Source organism: Crinia signifera, chromosome 1 (assembly GCF_055691185.1).
Source record: "Crinia signifera chromosome 1, ASM5569118v1, whole genome shotgun sequence".
Taxonomy (NCBI): domain Eukaryota; kingdom Metazoa; phylum Chordata; class Amphibia; order Anura; family Myobatrachidae; genus Crinia; species Crinia signifera.
The window spans coordinates 408,304,829-408,331,921 of record NC_139217.1 but is presented as its reverse complement, the minus strand read 5'-3'; the positions used below and the strand labels follow the sequence as shown (position 1 = coordinate 408,331,921).

Sequence of the window (27,093 nt, the reverse complement as noted above, 5' to 3'; positions counted from 1 at the left end):
TAGACAGTCATTAGGTTGACACCATTAGGTCGACATGCATTTAGGTCAACATGTGTCTAGGTCGACATGCAGGAAGGTCAACATGAGTCTAGATCGACATGGGTTAGGTCGACAGGGTCATAAGGTCGAAAGGGTCATTAAGTCTACATGGGCTAGGTCGACAGTCAAAAGGTTAAAGTGGGTTTTTTCACTGTTTTTTTTACCTTGCATGGCTCACTGCGCTCTCCATGCTTCGGGCACGGTGCCTCGCTACGCTCGGCACACTATTTTATTATTCCCACCACGACTTAGTGGATGGTAGGGCATGAAATACCGCCTGTCTGCATGTTGGCTCCAAAAACAGTGAAAAACCCCATGTCGACCTTTTGACTGTCGAGCTACAGTAACCCATGTCGACCTAATTACCCTGCCAACCTAACCCATGTCGACCTAGACTCATGTCAACCTTAATGCATGTAGACATAGACACATGTTGACCTAAATGCATGTCGATCTACTGACTGTCTAACAACTTGCTGGTGACCCAATGACCGTATGCCATTTAGAATATGGGGGAATATATGCTTGTTTTGAGTAATGTACAACCAACGTACTTCTCTGCAGGCCCTTTGAGCCTAATGTTGGCTATTGTGAACCTTACTTAAATAATATATCAACAATAATACATCAGTCCTTACAAATACAATTAAAGAATTTAGCATTTTCCCCTATATCATTCCCCTGTTCACTGAGACACGCTTATAAGCTTTAAAATAGTTTAGTATCTGCACGCTTCAGTTTCTGTACGGGTCTCCAGAGGTGCTAACTAGGTCTGCCAGATAGGTACAAATTACACTAGTGGTTCCCAAACTTTTTTTTGTAAAAAAAAAATTTCATGGCACCCTAAGCTAAAATATACTTTAAAAAAAGTATACAGTAAAATTTAATAAATTGTGTTTATATGTCTACCTTAGAATCAGTTATGTGGTGAGGGACAGCATTCCTGTATGTTCATATATTTTATGATTGGCAGCCACAAACACCGGTTTTACCTATTACATTGACCATAAATATTTTGAATTGGTCCTGAACCACTGACCCAGGGCAGTGCAAGTGCTGCAAGTGCTCCACGGCACCCCAGGGTGCCATGGCACACAGTTTAAGAACCACTGCATTAGACAACACAGCAAACAATACAATGTCATTCATGATTTTCCTGAAACTCCCTGAAAAACGATATATCTTATATTTAGCGAATACTGAATGATTTCACAAACGATATCTTCAATATTATTGTTCAGTGGCCACATCCAGGATTATGCTGTAGTTTAGGATATAGTCAGGATTGAGCTGCATGTACATGGGAAGCGTGCATCTTTAACAATATAAACATAAAGTAAACACTACCTTAGTAGTGACGCAGCCGGTGCACCGTGGCTGTGTAGTGAGCTGATGCCCCCGGCAACACCACCGGCCGGGGGGGACACCCTAGGACCACCTCCACTGCCCTATGGACGCAGTGCCGGGCAAAAGAAGACCATCAGACCCGGTGAGAAGGGACCCATCCCCCCCCCCCCGCCAGCTAGGACAGGAGGCAGATCAGCCAGGGGGACCCCTGGCAATTCATCCAGTGGCCGGTAGGATCCCCCCCCCCCCCAACAGGCCGCACCAGCCCCAGGTAAACTCTGTGGCAGCTCCGCACCCTCTCCCCCCATCTCCACTTCCACTGACTCTCCCCCGGCCTCACTGACTTTGCCCCCTCCCCCCACCACCACCCACGGCTCTCCCACAGGAAGATTCAAGATGGCGCCGCAAATGGCTGCCTAGGAACTGTGCAAATGTATCATGTGTTAACTGTACTGTCCCTGCTTAACTGTACTGTCCCTGCTTATATTGCTACCTACCTGGCTGCTGCAACGACCAGTGGCGCCGCTGATGGCTGCCTAGGCGCTGTGCAGCTTGGAGGGTATGTGTTCCCTGTGTGATAACTGTACTGTCCCTGCTTATATTGCTACCTACCTGGCTGCTACAATGACCAGTGGTGCCGCTGATGGCTACCTAGGCGCTGTGCAGCTCGGCGGGTATATGTTCCCGGTGTGATAAATGTACTGTCCCTGCTTATATTGCTACCTACCTGGCTGCCGCATCGACCAGTGGCGCCGCCGATGGCTGCCTAGGCGCTGTACAGCTCGCCGGGTTCATGTCCCTTATGTGATAAATGTACTGTCCTGCTTATATTGATACCTACCTGGCTGCTGCAACGACCAGTGGCGCCGCTGATGGCTGCCTAGGCGCTGTGCAGCTTGGCAGGCATGTGATCCCCGCAAGTGATGTCTTAATGCCCTCAATGTAATGCGTTTAATGTCTCAATGGAATGTGTAAAATGTTTCAATGGAATGCATGTAATGTGTCGTCCCCCCCCACCCCACCCCCCACCCCCCATTTCATCCCTGCTTGATGCTGCACTGTAACCCACAAAAAATTTCTAGTGTGCGCAAGCACACATGGCCAATAAAGTTGATTCTATTCTATTCTATTAGCTAAAGGTTCTTCCATCCCCACCCATTCAAAATGTGATTCACATTAACAATATTTAAAGGGCAATAACCCAAAGTGCTATGACACTAACATAAACATGTTTAAACACACTTTAAGACGGGTATCCTATTAGCTCAGATAACTCAGTACAAGTCACAGTTTATCTGGGATTTTCTTCAACCTGCCTCAAGCAGGCAGAGCAAAATCCCCTATAAGAACTGGCATTAGGGGCTGCAGTGGCAAAAACACAGATGTTTCACTAAACCTGTGTGCTTTTGCATGAAAAAAATATATAATTTTTTTTTACAGTTCTTATTGAATATCCCATATCAGCAAAACATTTTGAAAAAAATCTTCAAAAAGAGTTTTGAAATGACTGTTTTATATGAATAGGAAAAGATTTGCTAATTATTTTACAAAATGTATATACCAGTGGTTCCCAAACTGTGTGCCTAGTCACCCTGGGGTGCCTCAGGACACTTGATGGGGTGCCTTGGGTTGGTGGACCAGGATCAATTCATATTATTTATGGTCAATGTACCAGGCAAAACCAGTGCTTGTGGCTGCCAATCATAATATATGTGGACAAACAGAAGCAAATCCTGTCCCTCACAAGATAACTGACATATAAACACAATGCATTTAATTTAATATTTTTTTTCTGAATTCTCAATTATACTGCTTTCACATTGCATAAATGGGTAATGACACGGTATTCTTAAATGGGACTTTAAAACGGGTCTGAGCCTTGAGACCTTTCACATTGCAGGTGAAAACCGTTTCAAAAATCATTTAATACCATTCAAACATTCAACCCGTTTAACCCCCAAGGGACACGTTTCAAGCCATTGAAATAGAGCTGTTCAAACTGCCAAAAAAACGGCTTTAAAACGTGTGGGACTCTGCTTTTTAACCGTGTTGAAATACCGGTTAACTTTAACCGGTAAATCAACTTTGGCACTTTCACATTGCAGCCTTAAACGTTTTAAAATGGAAAAAAAAACGGCAATATACCGTTTTAAAAGTGCGATGTGAAAGGGGTATAGGAAGCATTTGGCCTAGGGGTGCCTTGAAAATATTTTGATGCTCTAGGGTGCCGTGATTCAAAAAAGTTTGGGAACCACTGGTATATACAGTATATGTTTATATGCTGGCATACAGTGTGCACACTGCTTTACAAAACATAAGACAAGACATACTGGGGTATGATACCAAACATTACTACGACTGACTCTGATGTGTAGTATTTGCATGTTAAATTACATAATATTGTTTCACAAATGAAACCATATCAGATTTTGTAATGCTGGGCAGACACTGCATACATACACTATCAGCCTTTGAAGAACTAGCACTATACAAGAAAATACTCATCCTAAAATGTGTTTAAGGCGTGAAAACGCAGTTCTGGAAATGTGATAGCATAATGGCATATCCCTGGTGTTATTTTAATGTAACTGTTGTTAATTGAAAACAGGTTTGGAGGACTCATACTGCTGAACAGTAATCTTTATACCAACTGGGTGCCGAAGCACTCTGGGGTGCTACAAGACTATTACACGGGTGCCTTGGTTGGTGGTCCAGGACCAATTCAAATTATTTATGGCTATATATAAGCACAACCAGTGATAGCTTTATACACTTGGTGAATTCATAAATATTTACAGTCTACAATAAGACTAAAGCCCCATAAACTTGGGGCGATGGATGCAGGGAGCTGAGTGGCGTGCTTAAGCACAGATTGCTCAGCACACATCGCTGCACCAGCAATGTGTGCTGAGCGATCTGTGCGGGCCAGTGTTCATTGGAGAGAGAACACTGGCGATTACTTGATTTTGACTTCATGCAGTCAAGATCTACTCCGGCAATAGCAACATGCAAGACTACGCATCACCGTTACAGGGGGCAAACACACGGGCGATGTATGCTTAATTTGTAATTAATCTAGTAATCTAGATGGCCACACACTAGAAAGATCTGTGATCTTAAGATGTGTGCATAAATTAGACAGGACAAAAGGTTTCAGGCAAGCGCACATATTTACCAAAGATTTATCTTAAGATCCGATGTGCATTCCTATGGATCTTTTGCTAAATCTTCTGATCTTTCTGATCTTCCATGGGATCGCGCATCCGATCGAGATTCGCTGTAAAAATCGAGTGTGTGGGCACCTTTAGAAATAGCCCTTAAATCTCCCCGTGTGTATGGGCCCTTAGACTGTATATTCTGTAAATGTTAATATATTTAAACTGTACTAAATAGAGTATACTGTCAGTTCCTCAGCAATGACAATACATTTTGGATAAATTAGGAACAACTAATTTCCAGCAGTGCTTCGGCAGTGAACATACCCGGCGGCGGGGGTGTTGTTTACCCTAGGGGGACGCAGAATTAATAGTTACGCCACTGTCTGTAGATACTGTAAGTACAGTGTTTGAGTCATATAATGTATTGTTAAACTGAAGATGTTCCTATAGATTGGTCACTGGTAGCCCAAGATAGTGGGCACATTTTGTTGCAGAATAATAAAAAAAAAAACCATAATGAACCATGACAGGGCATCACTTTGGCACCACTAAAGACTACTGTCCTGAGGTTACTTCTTCTTCTTCTTATTATTATTATCTAATCAGTGAGTAGTAATCATCTCCATAGCCACTAGGTGCCATATTGTACAGTACAGTGCAGTAGATGAAGGCACTTACAATGGGCTGGTAATCAGGCCTTTGGCTGCATAGGTTTGAATAATTCCCCAACCGGTAAATTCAGAAGGTTTGGGGATTTTGCGGCATGTATACCATATGCAGAGAAATGCAGGATTTCCACCACTACCTCTTTAACATTAAGAGTTATTTTTAAGTGCATGGAGATTAATGTTTTTTTTAAATGTTCATCACTTACTATTTCTGCAATGGCTTTAGGGTTGCCACCTCACTTGTCACCGATCCCTGGAGATTTCGATCTCATAAACTAATGCGTGCGCCGGAGGCTCCCGAGGAAGTGCGCGTGGCCTAATAAAATGGGTGGGGTCTATTTAAAAAGTGGGCGTATTAGTCCTGGGGGACCCTAGTGTGCTGGATATCGTGATGTGTGACAAAGTATAATAAAAATCGTGACATAATAGTGTATATACAGTACATCGGACCTCATATATATACACACACATTTAATATCTATATATATATACACACATATAATATATACACACATATACACACACATATATATATACGCTGCTTAACTTTACCTAATAATGGCTGGCTGGCTGGGCAGGGCTGCGCTGGCCGTGGCAGGAGGACCAACGTTATGCTGAGCAGCAGAGAGGAGGCTGCCGGCGGTCCGGATGATGTTTGTGTTTGTAGCGTGACCGGGGTCAGCACAGCGCGGAAAACGGACACGAGTCGGAGGGAGAGCGGCAGCGGCGGGCCTGCAGTACAAAGACTCGCAAGATGATGACATCATCATCTTGCGAGCGTGAGGCTGCGGAGGCAGCCGCAGCGGCGGACGGACGGGGGATGGGACCGGGTGCTCTGGGGAGAGGATATAGGGCTGGAGACTTTTTCAGATACCCGGATTCCGGGAGAATCCCGGAATCCAGGAAACTGGAAAAGCCTCCTTGAGGGTTGCCACCCAAAACGGGAGATTCCTGGATTTCCGGGAGAGGTGGCAACCCTAAATGGCTTACTCTGACCCACTTCCTTATCATTCTCATGTTACAGTTAAATGGATTGCTCATCCATGAGGAGTAGAATATAAATTTTGGAGATCATGTTTTTGGCTCAAGTGTGTGATAACAAAGCAAGTTAGGACAAGGGTCTTCTTGTAGTTTTGGAAATTAAAACATGTAAACAAACAAAGCCTTTTTGGCTTCCTTTCAGGTTTTGTTAATTAGAGATTTGGAGGGATTTGAGGAAATGTCTGACCTGGAGATGTTCAAAGAATATTGTAAAGTGAATTTTGAAGTAGTTCCCTCTATTCTAACCTCAATGTTTCCTTTTATAACCTCCAGATGCCAATGATGCAATAGTTTCTTCTCTAGCCACCAGGTGCCCTTGCTGCAATGGTTTCTTCTCTAACCTCCAGGTGCCCTTGCTGCAATGGTTCCTTCTGTGACCTCCAAGTGCCCCTGCTGCAATGGTTCTTTCTCTAACCTCCAGGTGCCTCTGATGCAATGGTTTCTTCTCTAACCTCCAATGCCCCTGCTGCAATGGTTCCTTCTGTAACCTCCAAGTGGCCCTGCTGCAATGATTTCTTCTCTAGCCACCAGTGGCCTCTGCTGCAATGGTTTCTTCTCTAACCTCCCCGTGCCCTTGCTGCAATGGTTCCTTCACTAACCTCCAGGTGCCCCTGCTACAATGGTTCTTTCTCTACCTACTAGGTGCCCATGCTGCAATGGTTCCTTCTCTAACCCACAGGTGCCTCTGCTGCAATAGTTCCTTCTGTAACCTTCAAGTGGCCCTGCTGCAATGATGCCTTCCCTAACCTCCAGATGCCCTTGCTGCCATGTTTCCTTTTATATCCTCCAGATGCCAATGCTGCAATGATTCCTTCTCTGACCTCCAGGTGCCTATGCTGCGATTGTTCATTCTATAACCTCCAAGTGACCCTGCTGCAATGGTTCCTTCTCTAACCTCCAGGCGCCTCTGCTGCAATGGTTTCTTCTATAACCTCCCGGTGCCCCTGCTGCTATGTTTCCTTTTATATCCTCCAGATGCCAATGCTGCAATGGTTCCTTCTCTAACCTCCAGGCACCCCTGCTGCAATGGTTCCTTCTCTAGCCTCCAAGTGCTACTGCTGCAATGGTTGCTTCTCTAACCTCCAGATGCCCCTTCTGCAATGGTTCCTTCTCTAACCTCCAGGTGCCCCTGCTGCAATGGCTCCTTCTCTAGCCTCCAGGTGCTCCTGCTGCAATGGTTCTTTCTCTATCTTTCAGGTGCCCCTGCTGCAATGGTTATTTTGCTAACCTCCAGGCGCCTCTGCTGCAATGGTTCCTTCTCTAACCTCCAGGTGCCCTTGCTGCAATGTTTCCTTTTATATCCTCCAGATGCATTTGCTGCAATGGTTCCTTCTCTAGCCTCCAGGTGCCCCTGCTACAAAGGTTCCTTTTCTAGCCTTCAGGTGCTAGAGGTGGGGAGTGAGTTGCAAATGGATTTGCAGCTATTTGGCGCAAGACATTCGCAGCCTTGCACAGGGAGGAACACTCTGCTGGGGTGGCAGCTATTTCATCGCAGGACTCTTCAATTTCGCAGAGCAGCAATTAGGTCTGAATCAGGCCCAATAGTATCAAACTTTGAAAATCCATATTTCTGCTTTGTAGGTATAAAGGAAGCCCAGCGAGCAGGCAGCTTTTCTTTATCTTTTCAAGATGTGTTTATGTATGTTGGCTTTAATGGCACAAGTAAAAAGGAAAGTAGAGTTCCTGTAATAAATTCCTGGCAAAGGAAAAGTTCAGTTAAGAACTACAGGTGTTTAAGAAGCATATTCTACAACTAAAAAAATAAAGCTTAAAAAGTTAACTTTTTAAAGAATAAGTGCGTTATGCTAAGTGCAAGAACACCTACAGAAATGACAGAGATGTAGGCACACATACTGCATGTACTTAACTAAGGCCAACGCAAATCTGCCATTGATACTCATTTCCATATGAAATTCAATCCTTATAATTTAAATCAACAGAGCCCCAAAACTAGATTAGTCTCCTATTTTGAACTGCACATGTGCAGGGGCTCTGGCTTTCAAAGTATAGTATCTGAAGTCCTAAATACTGTACCGCTCTACAGGGATACATGTTATGTAGGATGGTAGAAAAAGTTGTTCTCACAGCAAGGGCGGACTGGCCATCTGACAGTTCTGGCAAATGAGAGCAGGACTGGCTGAGCAGTGCAACCTTGCAGATACCTCATCGGCCTCCCGCTCTTCCTCTCTTTCGTCTGTGGTCTGTATACAGGGCATGTAGCTAATCCATACCCCTTTGATTAATGGCATGCCTCCTTAATCTGTGGCCAACCCCCGCTCCCAATGTATATTGCTGACCTCTTGGGAGCCATATGCATTGGGGGAGGGGCTAATTTCGGGGGCGTGGCCTACACTCGCGGCTCGCCTACGAGGCCACGCCCCCATTTTGCCGCTATGGGGGCGTGACCCAGAGGCTCTGTGAGCCTCTAGCCATGCCCCCAGCCCCCTGCCTGCGGGAATAGACGCTGTACGCATGCGCACAGCATTTATTCCCCGCTGCTCACCAGCCGACAGGGGGGACTCCTAACAGCCCCCCCCCTTGCTGCGGGACACTGACGGCCGCGGGAGGGACGCGGGAATGTCCTCGAAAACTGGGACATTCCCACGGTTTTCTGGACTGTTGGGAGGTATCGGTATGGGGAAAAGCATAACATGTCCTGCTACTGCACATGCCTGTTCAGGAATCCACATTGCTAAGCCAGCCATGTACAATGCACCAGCATTTCTAGATACCTATCTACTAACAAAGTGGAGGAGAGAGGGGGGATATAAATATCACATGTCTACAGACACCTTAGCACAGGCATGTCCAAACTACGGCCCTCCAGCTGTTGTGAAACTGGAGGGCTGCAGTAGTTTCACAACAGCTGGAGGGGCATAGTTTGGACATGACTGCCTTAGCATCAATCCAAATCCATTCTACAGCGCACACTAGTCAGGCACATTTGGATGCATATTTGGCGATAACACTTTCAGGCCCAGCGTCTATAACGTCCATTTTTGAATTAAAATAAAAATACAATTAATTTAAACATTTAAACCAGACTGTTTGAATTGCAATAAAAAAAATAAAAAAAAGGACTTCATAAGGTTAAAAAGCCCAGCACATGTATGAGCTTCTTCTTGTGAAGGGACCAAAAATAACCGTGTTATGGGGGGGGGTCTCTACATGAAGCATTTATTAAAACATACTGTAATACACAAGTACTACCAATATATGTACAGTATACATGGCTGTATACAATATTTATACAAAGAGCAACATCTATAGTATGTCATCTGGTCAGTGATGCTAATTGGGTACCTGATGTGGCGGTACTGTGATATAGCCCTCTGTACAGCATGTAACTGGTACCTACTAGTTTAGTATATGTTTTCATCTCCTTCAATATGTAAGCTAGTCATCGAAACGTATGAGTGAGTTTGGAGTATTGTTAAATGTAAATGTGCATAGTAAATGTAACCGTTGTAAGTGTAAATATTGTCCATGATGGGACTGGTTGTTCATTCATTTGCTTAACACATAAAGTGCATCTGTCACTTCAACACACTGGTAACAGCTACTGTAGTTCCTGCTTACATATTCCCTATAAAGATAACGCCAGATTCAAAAATATAAATTCAACTTTATTTGTGAAGAGATATATGAAACTAGATTAAACATTTCTTATTCATTATTAGTTAACTGCTATAATCCAGTACTACTTACGTTTATGTTATTTACATTGTTTAACTTTCTGTATGGGTAAGGCAGTGTAACCACATTTACATTACCTTGATTGTTTGACATGTACCATGCCATTATGCAACATTGACTACATACTGTATTTTACTTTTTTCTTCCTAGCTTCCATCTATGATTTCAGACATGTTTTACAGCATCAGGAAGATTTGATTATTTTGGTTCCCATAAACCCTCTCACACCACATTGTCAACCTGGGTTATTGTCGGGTAGATGACATATCAACCCAGGTAGAGGTGTGGTTTGAAAGCACCATTTAAAATTTTCCCGGTCCAGCAACCCGGAATTCCGAACGGGTTAAAAGAAGGGTTAATCCAGGGTCAGAACAGTGTGAACAGATACCCTGGGTCGAGCAAACCAGGGTCCTGTTCACACTATGGAGAAAGCAGATCTTGGACACAGCATTAGCTCCAAGTTCCGCATCCTCCCCTGCCCCCAATGACACCGCCTCTCTGCCCCACCCCATCTGATGTCAGAGATCTGGTTTATTAAGCTGGGTTGCTGTGGGGGCTAAACATTGCAAATGCCTGGCATTTGTGATGTGAAAGGGGTATAACCCAAAATTGATCAGGATACAATTGTATCTAATACAGTGTACACAGTAGAGATTTGTCATATGCCGGGGCAACAAGGATAACACATAAGAATAAATTAAAAAACGGTGTATATAGAAAAAGTTGCAAAATGGAATGTACAAATTAATAAATTAAAGTAATTTAAAGCTGAAGAACCCTTTAATCCCAAGAGCCTCTAGATTCCATTTGGAATATGCTATAAAATAAAGAATGCATCACATTAGCCAGCAGTTACATTTTATAATAAAAATGCAACTGCAATTTGATCTATCAAGAAATGTGTATTAAATCTAAAGTATATATGAAGAGACAATCTTGCCGAACACTTTGAAATGGACACCTCTCAGGAAAAATGCCTATAAAAGATTGCTTGCCGTTTAACCTGGGTGGTCTTGTGCACAAGAATTTATGGCCCATGTTGCCATTCATTGTTCTTCTAACATGACATGAAAGCAACCGGTCTGCTAGTGATAACCATTTAATGTAAGGTTCAGATGATCAGCATGTGAAGGTGAAGTAATGCAGGCGTTGTAGATGTGGCTCAGGGCTAAGCTCAGAATTTCCTTTTTTTCTTTGTAGAACCGCAGTTCCCTCCCAGCTTTTCTGGACTCCTCCAGTTCTCGGAGGGCAAGTTGCAGCTCCTGAGATATGATTCCAGGTGTCTCTTCTTCCTTCATAATCCAGTCCAGTGCCATGTGGCTTCTCATTCGCTCATCTAAGGAGTACTGGGAGTAGTAGGCGATCACCTCCTGTTTTTAAAGACAAAGTTGGATAATCTGTTAAGTGTGTAGTCTTATAAAAGCAATGCTCCTACAGATGTTAAAAAGAAGACACAAGACGAGACTTCTAGTTAATAATAATAATAACAACAACAACAACAAATTAACAACAATAGTAAATACATGAAGAAATAAGCACAAGCTGTCCTTCTGCTTGTATAGTTGTATTTTGTTTAATGTTCATAAGGATAACACATGGGCTGTACATAACCCATAAATTAGAAGAGAGATATTATTAAGTACTGTATTTATTAAAAATGTCGAAACAAGACAAACCTTTGAAGAACCTTCCTGGTTTTTACCAATGAGCCCATTATAAAGTGACCATGCGCACTTCAAGTTATCCTACTCAATTACACTCCCTCTATTACAGTCCACACATAACTTTACATATTTTTTTTTATTCTTTGCTTTTCGGAATGATTTGGATAACCGATATCTGGATAAGGGATGCTCAACCTGCATATACCACTACATAAAGAGTCCTACAGCAAATTAGCTGGTGATCTGTTTACCAGAAGGATTGTACAGAGGATATGCAGTCACCCCCAAAGGGAGGAGTCACCCCCAAAGGGAGGAGAGGAAGTTTAAAATCCAATAAAGGAAGGGTTTCTTTACTGTAAGGCAGTTAAGTTATGGAATACTCTGCCAGAGAAGGTTGTCATGGCAGATTCAATTGATACATTTAGAAATGTGTTAGATGCAGTTTTAACAGAAAATTGTGTCCAGGGGTATAATCATTAATTATAATGTACTATAGTGGACTCAGATTGGACAGCCACCTCCGGTCATCAGGGTCTGGTCTATAAGAAATAGAGCTTAACCTAAACTGGGTAATTTACACCGCAGAAGATCTAGATGGACTAATGTCTTTTTTCAACCTCACAAACTATGTATGTTAACACATCCAAGATGTGTCTCGCTACATTATTTCTGCATATAGAGGGACTACTACATAGACATTGCTAGCCTACTGCTACTAGAATGAATGGGTAACCAGTGCATGCCATTCATTTTATTATTTATTTCCAGTTTCTTTTATAGTGTAGCATATTCCGTTGTGCTTTACAATTAGAAACAACAGTGTTTAAACAAACTGGGTAGATACAAACCGACATAGAACTAGGAGGGCCCTGCTCTATAGAGATAATTGGAGGGATATATAAGGATAGGATTCCATAGCATGGCAGTCCCACCAGATTACAAAACAGTCCTGTAGAGATCTGAAGTATTTTCAGTACTTTCAATAGGATTGATCCATTCTATTGAAAGTACTGAGAATACGTCAGATCTATACAGCGCTGATTGAGCTGAGGGCATTATACCAGTGGTTCCCAAACTGTGTGCCGTGGCTCCCTGGGGTGCCTCAGGACACATGCAGGGGTGCCGCGGCTTGGTGGTGCAGGACCAACTCAAATTATTAATGGTTAATTATTTATGAGCAAAACCAGTGCTGGTGGCTGCCAATGATAGAATGTGTACAAACAGAAACAAATCCTGCCCTTTACCACATAACTGCCGCTAAGAATCACATATAAACCCAATCTAAATATTTTTTTTTGGACCTAGGGGTGCTGTGAAAAAAATTCTGATTCTCTAGGGTGCCCTGAATCAAAAAAGATTGGGAACCCCTGCATTATACAGTATGTGTATTTATTGTTGTGGTGAAGAGTTGGGAAACCCTTTTATTCTGCACTTTAATTGTCAGCAGCTGCACATGCCCAGATTTTTGGGATACACACATATCCATACAAGACAGTCCTGATGGGATGCAATTAGACATGAATGCTACTGGAGGTTGTGTGGGGGTTCCTGAATATGATAAGCTTGCCTGAAGAGGTGAGTTTTCAAGGAAGGCTTGATAGTTTGGAGGCTAGAGGAGAGTCTTAATGTGCATGGAAGGGTATTCCATAGGGTGGGTGCTGCCCGACAAAAATCCTGCAAGTGTAATAGGGAGCAAGTAATAAGTGTGGATGAGAGACGCAGATCTTGTGCAGAGCGAATAGGTCGGGTGGGGATATATTTTGAGATAAGCAAAGAGATATAAGTCTGTGTAGTCAGAGTAATGACTTTGTATGTAAGTAGAAGTACTTTATTTTGAATGCAGTAATATACAGGCAACCAATGGAGGGACTGACCGGTATGGAGGCTATTGCAATAATCGATGCGTGATATAATGAGTGCCTGGATTACAGATTTTGCAGTGTCTTGTGTAAGGTACAGGTGAATTTTGGATATGTTTTTTTGATGCATGTAACATGATTTAGAGGCAGATTGATTGTGAGGAATAAAGGACAGTTCAGAGTCGAGGATGACCCCTAGTCAGCGAGCTTGTGGAGTAGGATTGCTTGTTGTGTTCACGACAGTGATGGAGATATCAGGTTGGTAACTGCTCTTGGCTGGTGGGAATATAAACAATTCTGTTTTGGAAATGTTGAGTTTAAGGTGGCTAGATGACATCCAAGATGAAATGGCAGAAAGGATGGAGACAATTCTGGGGAGGATAGGTAGATTTGAGTATGATCAGTTTACAAATGATAGTGAAATCCATAAGAGTTGATTTTCTTGCCAAGAGAGGAGGTATAGACTGACAAAAGCAGAGAAACTAAGACTGAGCTTTGTGGTACTCCAACTGACAAAGGTAGTGAAGAGGAGATGGAATCAGAGAAGCGAACACTGAAAGAGTGATTAGATAGGTACAGTAGGATGAGAACCAAGAAAGGGCTGTGTTCTGAAGACCTAGGGATTGTAGTGTTGTAGTATGAGAAGAGAGTGGTCAACAGTGTCAAAGGCAGCCAAGAGATCTAAAAGCATAAGAAGTGAGAAATGGCCTTTAGATTGAGCAGTGGCCAGATTATTTACTACTTTAGTCAGTGCTGTCTCTGTGGAGTGTTGAGAGTGAAAGCCTGACTGAAGTCCAATAAGTTGTAGGAGTTAAGAAAGTATGTGAGGCGAGTGTATGCAAATCTTTCAAGTAGCTTGGAAAAGCATGGGAGCTGAGAGATAGGACGGTAGTAAGAGAATTAGTTTGGATCAGAATTGTGGTTTTTTTTTTAGAATGGGAGTAATAAGTGCATGCTTGAACAGAGAAGAAAATATATCAGAAGAGAGAGAGAGAGAGAGAGAGAGAGAGGTTACGGATTTTAGTTAAGTTTGGGATAAGCACAGGAGACAGAGCTTTACTGACTTGTAAGGGTATAGGATAAGATAAGAGTTAGTGGAGTAGGAGGAAGAGAAGAGTGTTGATACTTCAACCTCACTTGTGAGGTCAAATGAGGAGTTAGTGGCAAAGGGCTCAGGAAAGGAAGTAATCAAGTCACTGTTAAGCAAGTAAGCAAGTCTTAGATTTTATCAATCTTGTCCTTGAAGAAGGAAGCAAGTTCTTGTGCACTGATATTGGCTGGTGGGGATGGTGAGGAAGGGTAAATAAGTAATTTAAATGTATTAAAAAGTTGTTTGGGGTTGGTGGCATGATAAGAGATGAGAGATTGAAAATATGTTTGTTTAGCAGTGTCCACAGCAATACAATAGGAGTGGTAGGTAGTCTTAAATATGATGAAGTCACTTAGATTTTGAGATTTAAGCCACTGACGGTCCAACCTACGTGATGCATTTCAATGCATAATGGGATCGCATACATAGCGTATGCCTTGCTATGCCAAGTTTCTTATGTCCCGATGCATACATCACAAAGGGATACAGCATACGAATTTTTATGCAAATAATTAATATGAACTCATTTTAACTAGTTAGTTCATGTTGCACACGACCTTAAAAATTAATGTCTATTAACCCCTTCCCGCCGCAGCCTGTTTTTGCCTTCCTGACAGAGCCCTTTTTTTCAAATCTGACATGTATCACTTAAGTGGGGATAACTTTTTTTTGCTTTTACTTATCCCAGTGATTTTGAGATTGTTTTCTCGTGACACATTGTACTTCAAGTTAGTGGTAAATTTTCGTCGATACAGTCTGTGTTTTTTTGTGTAAAATACCAAAATGTCGTAAAAAAATGGAAAATTTAGCAATTTTCAAAATGTTAAATTTTCTGCTTGTGAGACAAATAATCATACCACTCAAAATAGTTAATAACTAACATAGACCATATGTCTACTTTATGTTGCCATCATTATTTCAACCTCCTTTTAATTTTTTTGGACACTAGGAGGCTTAAAATATGAATAGCAAATTCTCAAATTTTCAAGAAAATGTCAAACACTGATTTTTTTAGGGACCAGTTCAGTTCTGATGTGACTTTGAGGGACTTGTATGTGAGACACCCCCATAAATGATGCCATTTCAAAAACTGCACCCCTCACAGTATTCAAAACAGCATTTTGGAAGTTTGTTAACCCTTTAGGTGTTTCACAGGAATTAAAACAAAGTGTAGGTGAAATTTCAAAATTTCATTTTTTTTGCAGATTTTAAATTTTAATACATTTTTCTAAGGAACACAGTACATTTTACTAGAGAAATGTGACTAAAAATTGATTCCCCCAATTCTTTTGTTTTCATAAATATCCTATATGTGGCCCTAGTGTGCACGTTGACCAAACCACAGGCTTCATAATAGAAGGAGCACCTACTTGATTTTGGAGCCTCCTTTTTATGAGATTATTTTTTAGGCACCATGTAGGTTTCTAGGCACCATAAGATGCTAAAAGTTAGGAACCCCCCCACAAGTGACCCCATTTTGCAAACTACACCCCTCAGGGAATTCATCTAGGGGTATAATGTACATTTCAAACCCCCAGGGGGTTCACCAATTGTGGTACAACTGGGCAGTGAAAATGAAAAATTAAATTTTTTACACAAAAATGCAGTTCTGGCTCAAAATTTTTCATTTTCACAAGGAATGAAGGAGACAAAGCACCCCAAAATCTGTGCCCCAATTTCTCCCGAGTACGGCAATGCCTCACATGTGACCAAAAAATACCATTTGGGTGCATGGCAGGACTCAGAAGGGAAGGAGTGATTTTTGTATTTTGCAGCTCAGATTCTGGTGGAATTTTGGTGGGTGCTATGTCGCATTAGCAAGACCCCCAAAGCACCAACACAGTGGAAGCCCCCCACAAGTGACCCCATTTTGCAAACTACACCCCTCAGGGAATTCATCTAGGGGTATAGTGTACATTTCAAACCCCCAGGGGTTTCACCAATTTTGATACAACTGGGCTGTGCAAATGAAAAATTACATTTTTTTACACAAAAATGCAGTTCTGGCTCAAAATTTTTCATTTTCATAAGGTATGAAGGAGAAAAAGCACCCCAAAATCTGTGCACCAATTTCTCCCGAGTATGGCAATGCCTCACATGTGACCAAAAAATACCAGTTGGGTGCATGGCAGGACTCAGAAGGGAAGGAGTGATTTTTGGATTTTGCAGCTCAGATTCTGGTGGAATTTTGGTGGGTGCTATGTCGCATTAGCAAGACCCCCGAAGCACCAATACAGTGGAAGCCCCCCACAAGTGACCCCATTTTGCAAACTACACCCCTCTGGGAATTCATCTAGGGGTATAATGTACATTTCAAACCCCCAGGGGTTTCACCAATTTTGATACAACTGGGCTGTGCAAATGAAAAATTACATTTTTTTACACAAAAATGCAGTTCTGGCTAAAAAAATTTCATTTTCATAAGGTATGAAGGAGAAAAAGCACCCCAAAATCTGTGCACCAATTTCTCCCGAGTATGGCAATGCCTCACATGTGACCAAAAAATACCAGTTGGGTGCATGGCAGGACTCAGAAGGGAAGGAGTGATTTTTGGATTTTGCAGCTCAGATTCTGGTGGAATTTTGGTGGTTGCTATGTCGCATTAGCAAGACCCCCGAAGCACCAATACAGTGGAAGCCCCCCACAAGTGACCCCATTTTGCAAACTACACCCCTCTGGGAATTCATCTAGGGGTATAATGTACATTTCAAACCCCCAGGGGTTTCACCAATTGTGGTACAACTGGGCAGTGAAAATGAAAAATTACATTTTTTACACAAAAATGCAGTTCTGGCTCAAAATTTTTCATTTTCACAAGGAATGAAGGAGACAAAGCACCCCAAAATCTGTGCCCCAATTTCTCCCGAGTATGGCAATGCTTCATGTGTGACCAAAAAATGGCAGGACTCAGAAGGGAAGGAGTGATATTTGGATTTTGCAGCACAGATTCTGGTGGAATGTTGGTGGGTGCTATGTCGCATTAGCAAGACCCCCCAAGCACCAGTACAGTGGAACCCCCCCACAAGTGACCCCATTTTGCAAACTACACCCCTCAGGGAATTCATCTAGGGGTATAGTGTACATTTCAAACCCCCAGGGGTTTCACCAATTTTGATACAACTGGGCTGTGCAAATGAAAAATTACATTTTTTTACACAAAAATGCAGTTCTGGCTCAAAATTTTTCATTTTCATAAGGTATGAAGGAGAAAAAGCACCCCAAAATCTGTGCCCCAATTTCTCCCGAGTACGGCAATGCCTCACATGTGACCAAAAAATACCAGTTGGGTGCATGGCAGGACTCAGAAGGGAAGGAGTGATTTTTGGATTTTGCGGCTCAGATTCTGGTGGAATGAATGGTGGGTGCTATGTGGCATTAGCAAGACCCCCGAAGCACGGTGAAATTATGAACCTAATAATCCATAGATGTGTGCTATATTTTAAAACACTCCTTTATACATAGGCCGGGTTTGTCGGGGCAAGTGTCACACTGGAAAATAGTTTGCTTTCTTATTCCCTTTTTATAGCAAACTTTGCACCTTTTTTGTGTCCTGCCCTTTTTTCCAGTGGAGGGGATTTCATCAGGAAAATGCTGCCCTGGTACAATACGGGGGCCAGTACTAGAAGTACTGGGGCCCTCTGCCTGCTGGTTCCCAAATATTAGGCCCTTTATGACTTCCTCTTGAAAGTGCATAAATGTCCCCCTCTGGCTGGTAGAACGGAATAGCACGTAAGCGTTATACAGTGCCATCTGGATGATATACACGGCCAGCTTCTTGTACCAGATTTTTGTTTTCCGCAGGGCACTGTACGGCTTCAGTACCTGATCTGAAAGATCCACTCCGCCCATGTACTTATTGTAATCCAGGATACAATTAGGTTTTGAGGTGTGGGTACTGGTACCTCGTACAGGGACGGAGGTGGTACTGTCTCCGTGAATTGTTGTCAGTATAAGGACATCCCTCTTGTCCTTATATTTGACCAACAACATATTTTCGGTGGATTGTGCCCTGCTTTCACCCCTTCTCATTACTTGGGCAATGTGCGTTTTTGGGAGGCCTCTTTGGTTCTTGCGCACAGTACCGCAAGCTGCTGTACCTCTTGAACCAAGGGCCTTAAACAGGGGGATGCTAGTGTAAAAGTTATCCACATAGAGGTGATAACCTTTATCCAGGAAGGGGTGCACTAAATCCCAGACAATTTTTCCACTAACACCTACGAGGGAGGGGGGGCATTCTGGCGGTTCAATTCTTGAATCCTTCCCTTCATATACCCTAAACCTGTGGGTGTACCCTGAGGTGCTTTCACACAGCTTATACATTTTTATGCCATACCTTGCCCTCTTATTGGGAAGGTACTGGCGGAATTTAACTCTTCCTTTAAAATGTATAAGGGACTCGTCTATGCAAATGAATTTATCTGGGATGTACATCTCTGCAAATTTGGCACTGAAATGATCAATGACCGGCCTGACTTTGAATAGCCGGTCAAAGGTGGGATCATCTCTGGGTGGGCACTGTGCATTATCGTTGTAATGCAAAAATTTAAGGATTAACTCAAAACGAGTCCGGGTCATGGCCATACGGTAAAGTGGGGTGCTGTACAGAACATCTGTACTCCAATATTGCCTAATTTCTGGCTTTTTTACTATGCCCATATGAAACACCAGACCCCAAAACGTCATCATCTCTACTGCATCTACAGGGGTCCACCTAGCAAATGATGACGTGGGGTTTTGAGCAATAAACTGCTGGGCATATAAATTAGTTTGGTCCACCATTAAATTTATAAAATCATCAGAGAAAAATAATTTGAAAAAGTCAATTTCTCTGAGACCTGTGGAATCAAATTGGATTCCTGGGATGGCCAAAAACTCAGGAACCTGGGGCTCAAAATTGTCTGGTGGTGGGGTCCATACGAGATCAATTATTGGGGGGGGGGGTCTCAGCTGCTCTACGGGGGCGTCTTTGAGGGGGTCCCTCATCACTAGAGGAGGAAGAGGAGCTTAAGATGAATCCTTCAAATTCCCCGCTTGCATCACTGGCTGTGTCAGAGTCAGAGGCAAGCATGGCATATGCCTCCTCCGCTGAATACATTCTTCTGGATGACTGGGATGACATTTGGGATGACATTTGGGATGCCATTTTTATTTTTGTGTTTCTGGTAGTGAAATGTTTCAACACGTGTATAGTGTAGGGGGGGTACAAACTTTATTTCAACCCGGGGGGGGGGGGGTTATGTAGTGTGTAGTGTGTATGTAGTGCAGAAAAAAAAAAAAAAAAAAGGTCCTGCGCCAAAAATTGAGCACAGATGTTGGTCAGTAACGTCCGTCACTGAACAGCGCTCAAAGGCAACAGGAATTTGATAAAAAAAAAAAAAAATAGATCAACCCTGTGCCGAAAAAGCTGATCAGTGATGTACGTCACTGATCAGCGCACAGTGGCCACAGGACACCCACAAAATCACAGTGTGTGTAAAAAAAAAATTAAAAAAAGACCCCACAGCACCCTCAAAAAAAAAAAAAAGGTGATCACTGATGCGACACTGATTACCAGTGAGGGGCAGCAGGTGCACAACCTTTGGTGCAACTGACAGTGCAACTGGCAGCAACTGACAGGTATATATATAAAAAAAAAACCCTGCACCCCCAAAAAGTTGCTGATCAGCACAGATATACTGATCAGCACAAAAGGGGGGGCAGCAGACACAAAATATAGCACTCTCTATCACTCTCTGTCACTATCTCTCTCTATCTCTCTATCTCTCACTATCTATCACTCTATGACACTGCAGCAGCAGCACTGACAGGTATATATAAAAAAAAAAAACCCTGCACCCCCAAAAAGTTGCTGATCAGCACAGATATACTGATCAGCACAAAAGGGGGGGCAGCAGACACAAAATATAGCACTCTCTATCACTCTCTGTCACTATCTCTCTCTATCTCTCACTATCTATCACTCTATGACACTGCAGCAGCAGCACTGACAGGTATATATATTAAAAAAAAACTCTGCACCCCCAAAAAGTTGCTGATCAGCACAGATATACTGATCAGCACAAAAGGGGGGGCAGCAGACACAAAATATAGCACTCTCTATCACTCTCTGTCACTATCTCTCTCTATCTCTCTATCTCTCACTATCTATCACTCTATGACACTGCAGCAGCAGCACTGACAGGTATATATATTAAAAAAAAAACTCTGCACCCCCAAAAAGTTGCTGATCAGTTAATTTATACTGATCAGCACAAAAGGGGGGGCAGCAGTCAGTTGCACACGCAGCACAGCTGTATATATATAAAAAAAAAACCAGCACCCCCAAAAAGTTGCTGATCAGCACAGATATACTGATCAGCACAACAGGGGGGGGGGGGGGCAGCAGACACAAAATATAGCACTCTCTGTCACTATCTCTCTCTATCTCTCTCTATCTCTCTCTATCTCTCTATCTATAACTCTATCACACTGCAGCAGCACAACACAGGAAGTCACAAGAAGTCACAAGATCCAGGAAGCATCCAGCACGCTACAAGCAGTGATCAGGTAAGTATTTTGCAAGGATCAGGTCAGTATATCACGGCAGATAGGCACGGTGACCGCACTGCACGCAATTCCAGACCGGAATGGCGTCTGCAGTGCAGTCACCGTTAGTTTAAATCACCCTCCATGGCTGTGATTGGTCCGTCGGTCCGACGGACCAATCACGGCCTTTGGGGGCGGGTGGGGTGAGGTGGGGTGACACCAGTGTCACCCTTACACCCCGTGGTGATTGGTGCTGTACTTTACAGCACCAATCACCACCGATCCCTGTGTCACCGGCGAACGTTATTCGCCGGTACACAGAAAACGCTGTAATTGGCTGTTCACATTTGAACAGCCAATCACAGCGATCGCCGACGGGGGGGAGGCATCGCCGCCCCCCCTGGACATGCTGGGACATGTCTGCTGTCAGGGACAGCAGACATCTCCAAACTGTCACCGCGTCTATAGACGCGGTGACAGTTTAAAGCCATGACGTACATTTATGCCATGCGTCGGGAAGTACATCCCGGCCATGACGTAAATGTACGTCAAATGTCGGGAAGGGGTTAATGATTGTGCCATGAACATTTTCATATGCCTTAAACCTGTGAAAGTCAATTGATTATCAAACCAGTTTAAAATGTACCAATATTTATACATTCTAGGTTTCTAAAATGGTTTGTAATGTTTATTAATTATCTTCTTAACAAACTAATGCCACTGCCTGCATTGCCACCTAGCCCTACAGTATATTTGGGTGCTATCAAAACTAAGGCTAAAAAGGGTTGAGATTATACCTAAAGGATTAAAAAATGGGCAGACTAGATGAGCCAAGTAGTTCTTATCTGCCTTCAAATGCTATGTTTCAGATTCCATGTTGCTGTGATTAATGATGTTTATAAACCTTGTCCATGTCCAGAAATGTTCTGTACTGTATTGTTTTGTTCAAACTGTTCCTGTTTATGTACTTGTAAGCCACTGCTGACCCCTTATGATGTTATAATTATAACTATTATTATTAATAATAATAATTATAATAATCACAATTACTAGTAAGCTCGCTCAAAGCAAATGCTTCGAAACTTAGTAATGTAGCTAATGTGAGAGAGAGAAAAAGGATGTAGTTTCACTTGCTGCCAACAGATGGCAGTGCTTCGGTGACACACAGACACCAGACATATATATATATATATATATATATATATATATATAAGTATATGCGGTTTTATGTCTTTCATGCCTGTTTATATGTTTATATGTTTTTATGTTTTTGTGGATGTAATTGTGTATATTTTTTATGCATTTTTTATGCATATATCTCTCTCTATATATATGTACTGTTTATGCACGTTTTTCATGTTTTGCATTTTTTCAAATTTTGTATTTTTACACGTTATGCACATATTTTGGTACAACATATTTAGAGATACATGATATATGTTCTTATTACCACATGGATAATTATAGTGCAATAGTAGCACTTCTTACATTGTAAGTTTTTGGTTTTAAACAGACTGTTTTCCTTCACAGTGCCTGTACCCGACAATCAACACTCTCCAGTAAAAGCGCACAGCTACAACAGCGTCTGTATGAGACGCATTGTTACCTTGGTAACAGAAAGAGTGCGTTCCAGGCACAGAGTGATGAGTACATCACTGGGCGCACACTCCCTATTGGTATATGCGCTGAGAGTAAGAGAAACCGGGAACGGACACAGGTGAATGCACTGTGTGTTAATCATTAGGGGTGGGGTGTGTTATGTATATAAGGTTATGCATTGGTGCTTGTGTTTTATCCCTGACGACGGGCCTGCGTTGCCCGAAACACGTGTCGGATGTGACACTCTTTTTTCAAAAAAGAATATTTGTCTTTGCAACAAGTCTTTGGAGTGCCGCCTCGATCCTGTATTCTCTACATAAAGTGACAATCCGTCACAGGAGGGCACCGGAGCACAAACTAAGGGAGCTGAAGTGAGTGCCGGGATCTGCTGGTTTTCTATTGTGGAAGCGTCCTGCCATAGACGTTTCTATTCAAGGCACCTTCTCCAATTATCTACAATTACCCAGCTTCTACTAACACCTTGGTCGTGGTGGAGGAAGACTATCTTTCTCAGGATTACAATACAGGCATGTATATACCTTCATGAGTCCGTGATTGTCTGACATCCTGCTGCTATATTTGTATTGGCTTGACGCTGACAGCCAAAAATAGACTGTGTCGTTTATCCCTATATCGCTCCGTGTGGTTGTGTGCAATATAATGGATTCCAGTGAGCCGGGGGTGAATATTGCCCAAATCGATACTGGTGATTTTTACAGCATATCGGATATCGAGGCTGAGAACATTCTGCGAGCTTGTAACTCAGAAGTTAACCCCATATCGTTGGATTGTGATGACCTGTTTAAAGACTGTTTTTTTCTCAAAAAAAGAGAAGTGGACTATATATATCATGCATCCACTCTTGCTGAGTATTATAAGGAGAAGCACATCCCAAGGGGTTTTCGCGTGCATAATGCACCAACAATCGGCCGTAACAACGTACCATTCTGCAAACGCTGGGTAGGAGTCCTAAATAAATGTGCAATGGACTTACTCTTGCTTGTAATCGAGGAGTCCACTAAAGAGCTAACAGCAGCTAGAGCTAAGCTAACAACGTTTGAAAATGCACATAAAGAAAAACTTACTAAAGACACCACCGCAGATTGGAGCGATAAATTGGATAAAAAAATCGAACAATACACTAAAGAACTGATCAAGTTTAAACATGACAAAAAACGCAAAGTCCAACAGGACTATGAACAAAATAGAGTTTATCCTTGGTTAAGCAGTACAAGACCTTCTGGTGAACGACGCATGCCATACAAACAGAACAGAGGACGAGGAAGATTCACCGACTATGAGGAGTCAAGTACGTCAGCAAGCGACATGGAGCTACCTTCTACTTCAACTGGCTCAGTTGGCCCTTTAGGAGTCCGCACCAGGGCAGCCCTAAAACCCCCTTTAGGCGCACAAGGAGGGGAGGCCAAAACAAAAGGGAAAACCAACAACAAAAGAAAAAACAAAGTGAAGTAAATCTTGTGTTTAATTTATCTTCCAAACCCCTCAGCGATGTCGAATTGGGACTATTATCAAAAGGACTTTCATTTATTCCCACTGTTAGACACGATCCTTTTCAGTGGAAGGTCGATAATTTCAAGTTCAACAGGACTTTGAGATTAAAAGAACACTTTTCTAAAAATACTACACCTACCATCGATGCTGCAACTACGGAGATACCTGACCAGTTAAAGAAGATGCAACCTAGATCTAAATTTGATCCCAACAGCAATAATGCATCGATTAGAACATTTTCAAGAGTAATGGATCAATCAGGTACCACACATTTAAAGAGTGCATGTAAATATGAAAATCTGACACATCATGAGCAGTTGGCTTTGAAACAACTAGGTAAACGCAATGATATTATTATACGCAGTGCAGACAAGGGGGGAGCGGTGGTTGTCCAGGACCTCATCCAATATATGGGGGAGTGCCTGAGACAACTATCCGATACATCGGTCTATGAATGCTTGACATATAATCCATCTAATATGTTTAAAGATGAATTGGATAATGTGCTGAAAAAAGCAGTGGTTGATACACATATTACACCTGAATTACAAAAAGCGTTAACCAGTAATTATCCTATCATGCCCATTTTTTATACACTCCCCAAAGTCCATAAAAATCTGCAATGCCCCCCTGGTAGACCCATCATATCTGCCAGGGGGTCGTTATACCAACCAATATCAACATATCTTGACAGTTTATTAAATCCATGTGTGCAAAAAGTTTTCTCATACTTGCGAGATACAACTGATCTCATAAATACATTGGAGGGACTGGGGACTCTGCCTGCAAATACCATCCTGTGCAGTGCAGATGTCTCCAGCCTCTATACATGCATCCCACATGGGGAGGGCATAGAGGCGGTCAAATGGTTACTTCAAGATAACTCCAATTACAGCGGTCCGCCAATCGATGTTTTTGTGGAATTACTAACTCTGGTTCTAACCAGAAATTTCTTTTTATTCGATGGTCACGTGTATCTACAAAAGCTTGGCTGTGCGATGGGGTCCAATGTGACCCCATCGTACGCCAACGCATATATGAGCCGAGTGGAGAAGGACTTGTTGCCTGTCCAACTCAGATCTCAAAGTGTGTTGTTATATCGAAGATACATCAATGATTTATTGATTCTGTGGACAGGGACAGAGCAGGCCTTGGTTGATTTATTGGAAATGCATAATAGATCTGAGAGCCCGGTCAAACTCACCTATACAATGAGTACCACTAGTATCAACTTCTTGGACGTACAAATCAAAATAGTGGATAATGCCATTAAAACCTCTCTCTATGTGAAAGCAACAGATAGAAACACGATTCTTAGGCATGATAGCTTTCACCCTGCTCCAGTGCGTCAGGGGTTGCCATTTTCCCAAATGTTAAGGGTACATAGGATTACCAACGACAGAGCAGTGACAGAAAAAACTTTAGATGAGATGGTGATAAAGTTCTGCCAAAGGGGCTATAAAATTGATGATTTGTTAAAAGCCAAACAAAAAGTATTGAGCATACCCAGAAGTGATACTTTAGAGGTCAACAAACACAAACGGGCAACCATGGATCGTATACCATGGGTAACACGCTATACCACCGCAAGTCAGCATTTAACCAGAAAGGCAAAAAAACTGTGGCCTGTAATACAGACTGATAATGAATTAAAAACATTAGCTAATACTAACATCATGCCAGCGTATTCAAGAGGAAAAAATCTGAAAGACCTGCTAGTAAAACTAGATGTCACCCCTTTGAACAGGGTGGCAGCAACCGATCATTTCCTCACACGTGCAAATGGCTGTTATCGGTGTATCGGCTGCACCACCTGTAGATCTATGTTGGTGGGCAGCACCATCAATCATCCACACACTGGTAAAAAACTACCTATCAGATTTCCTTTGACATGTACCTCCAGGTGGGTGGTCTATGTTCTGTCTTGCCCATGTGGGCTATACTACGTGGGCAAGACAGAATGCCAATTTAAAGAGAGGATGGCAAACCATCGGGCTGCCATCCGTGCGGCAATAAAAACTGGTACAAGTGATCAGCCTATGGCGAGGCACTGCGTAAATGCCCGCCATAGCATTGCTAGCATTAGGTCGAAAATTGTCGACCACATACCCCATTCTATCAGAGGTGGTAATAGAGGGAAGAAGCTATTACAGCTAGAAAGTAAATGGATCTTCCGTTTAGATACCATTGCCCCTCGGGGATTAAATGAGAATTTAGGTCTCCATTGTTTCTTGTAGATACATTATAAATCTCATACAATTTAACATCACCTATTGATACATTTTTTTAGAAAGAGATGTATACTATGTTGCCATAGGATGATAGCAACATGATTATCTGACATAATAGGTTTATAATAACGTACTTATAAGTATATGCGGTTTTATGTCTTTCATGCCTGTTTATATGTTTATATGTTTTTATGTTTTTGTGGATGTAATTGTGTATATTTTTTATGCATTTTTTATGCATATATCTCTCTCTATATATATGTACTGTTTATGCACGTTTTTCATGTTTTGCATTTTTTCAAATTTTGTAGTTTTACACGTTATGCACATATTTTGGTACAACATATTTAGAGATACATGATATATGTTCTTATTACCACATGGATAATTATAGTGCAATAGTAGCACTTCTTACATTGTAAGTTTTTGGTTTTAAACAGACTGTTTTCCTTCACAGTGCCTGTACCCGACAATCAACACTCTCCAGTAAAAGCGCACAGCTACAACAGCGTCTGTATGAGACGCATTGTTACCTTGGTTCCAGGCACAGAGGGATGAGTACATCACTGGGCGCACACTCCCTATTGGTATATGCGCTGAGAGTAAGAGAAACCGGGAACGGACACAGGTGAATGCACTGTGTGTTAATCATTAGGGGTGGGGT

General features: G+C 42.4%; 1 protein-coding gene across 1 annotated transcript in view; it reads right to left on the bottom strand.

Moving 5' to 3' along the window:
* Nucleotides 1-2,428: 2,428 nt before the first annotated feature.
* LIX1 (limb and CNS expressed 1) overlaps nucleotides 2,429-27,093 on the bottom strand; it is a 180,592-nt gene continuing 155,927 nt past the window's right edge. The window contains exon 6 of the mRNA XM_083151743.1: nucleotides 2,429-11,319. Within this exon, the coding sequence (XP_083007869.1) occupies nucleotides 11,035-11,319 (285 nt within the window). The 3' untranslated portion in view covers nucleotides 2,429-11,034. The remainder of the gene's footprint in view (nucleotides 11,320-27,093) is intronic.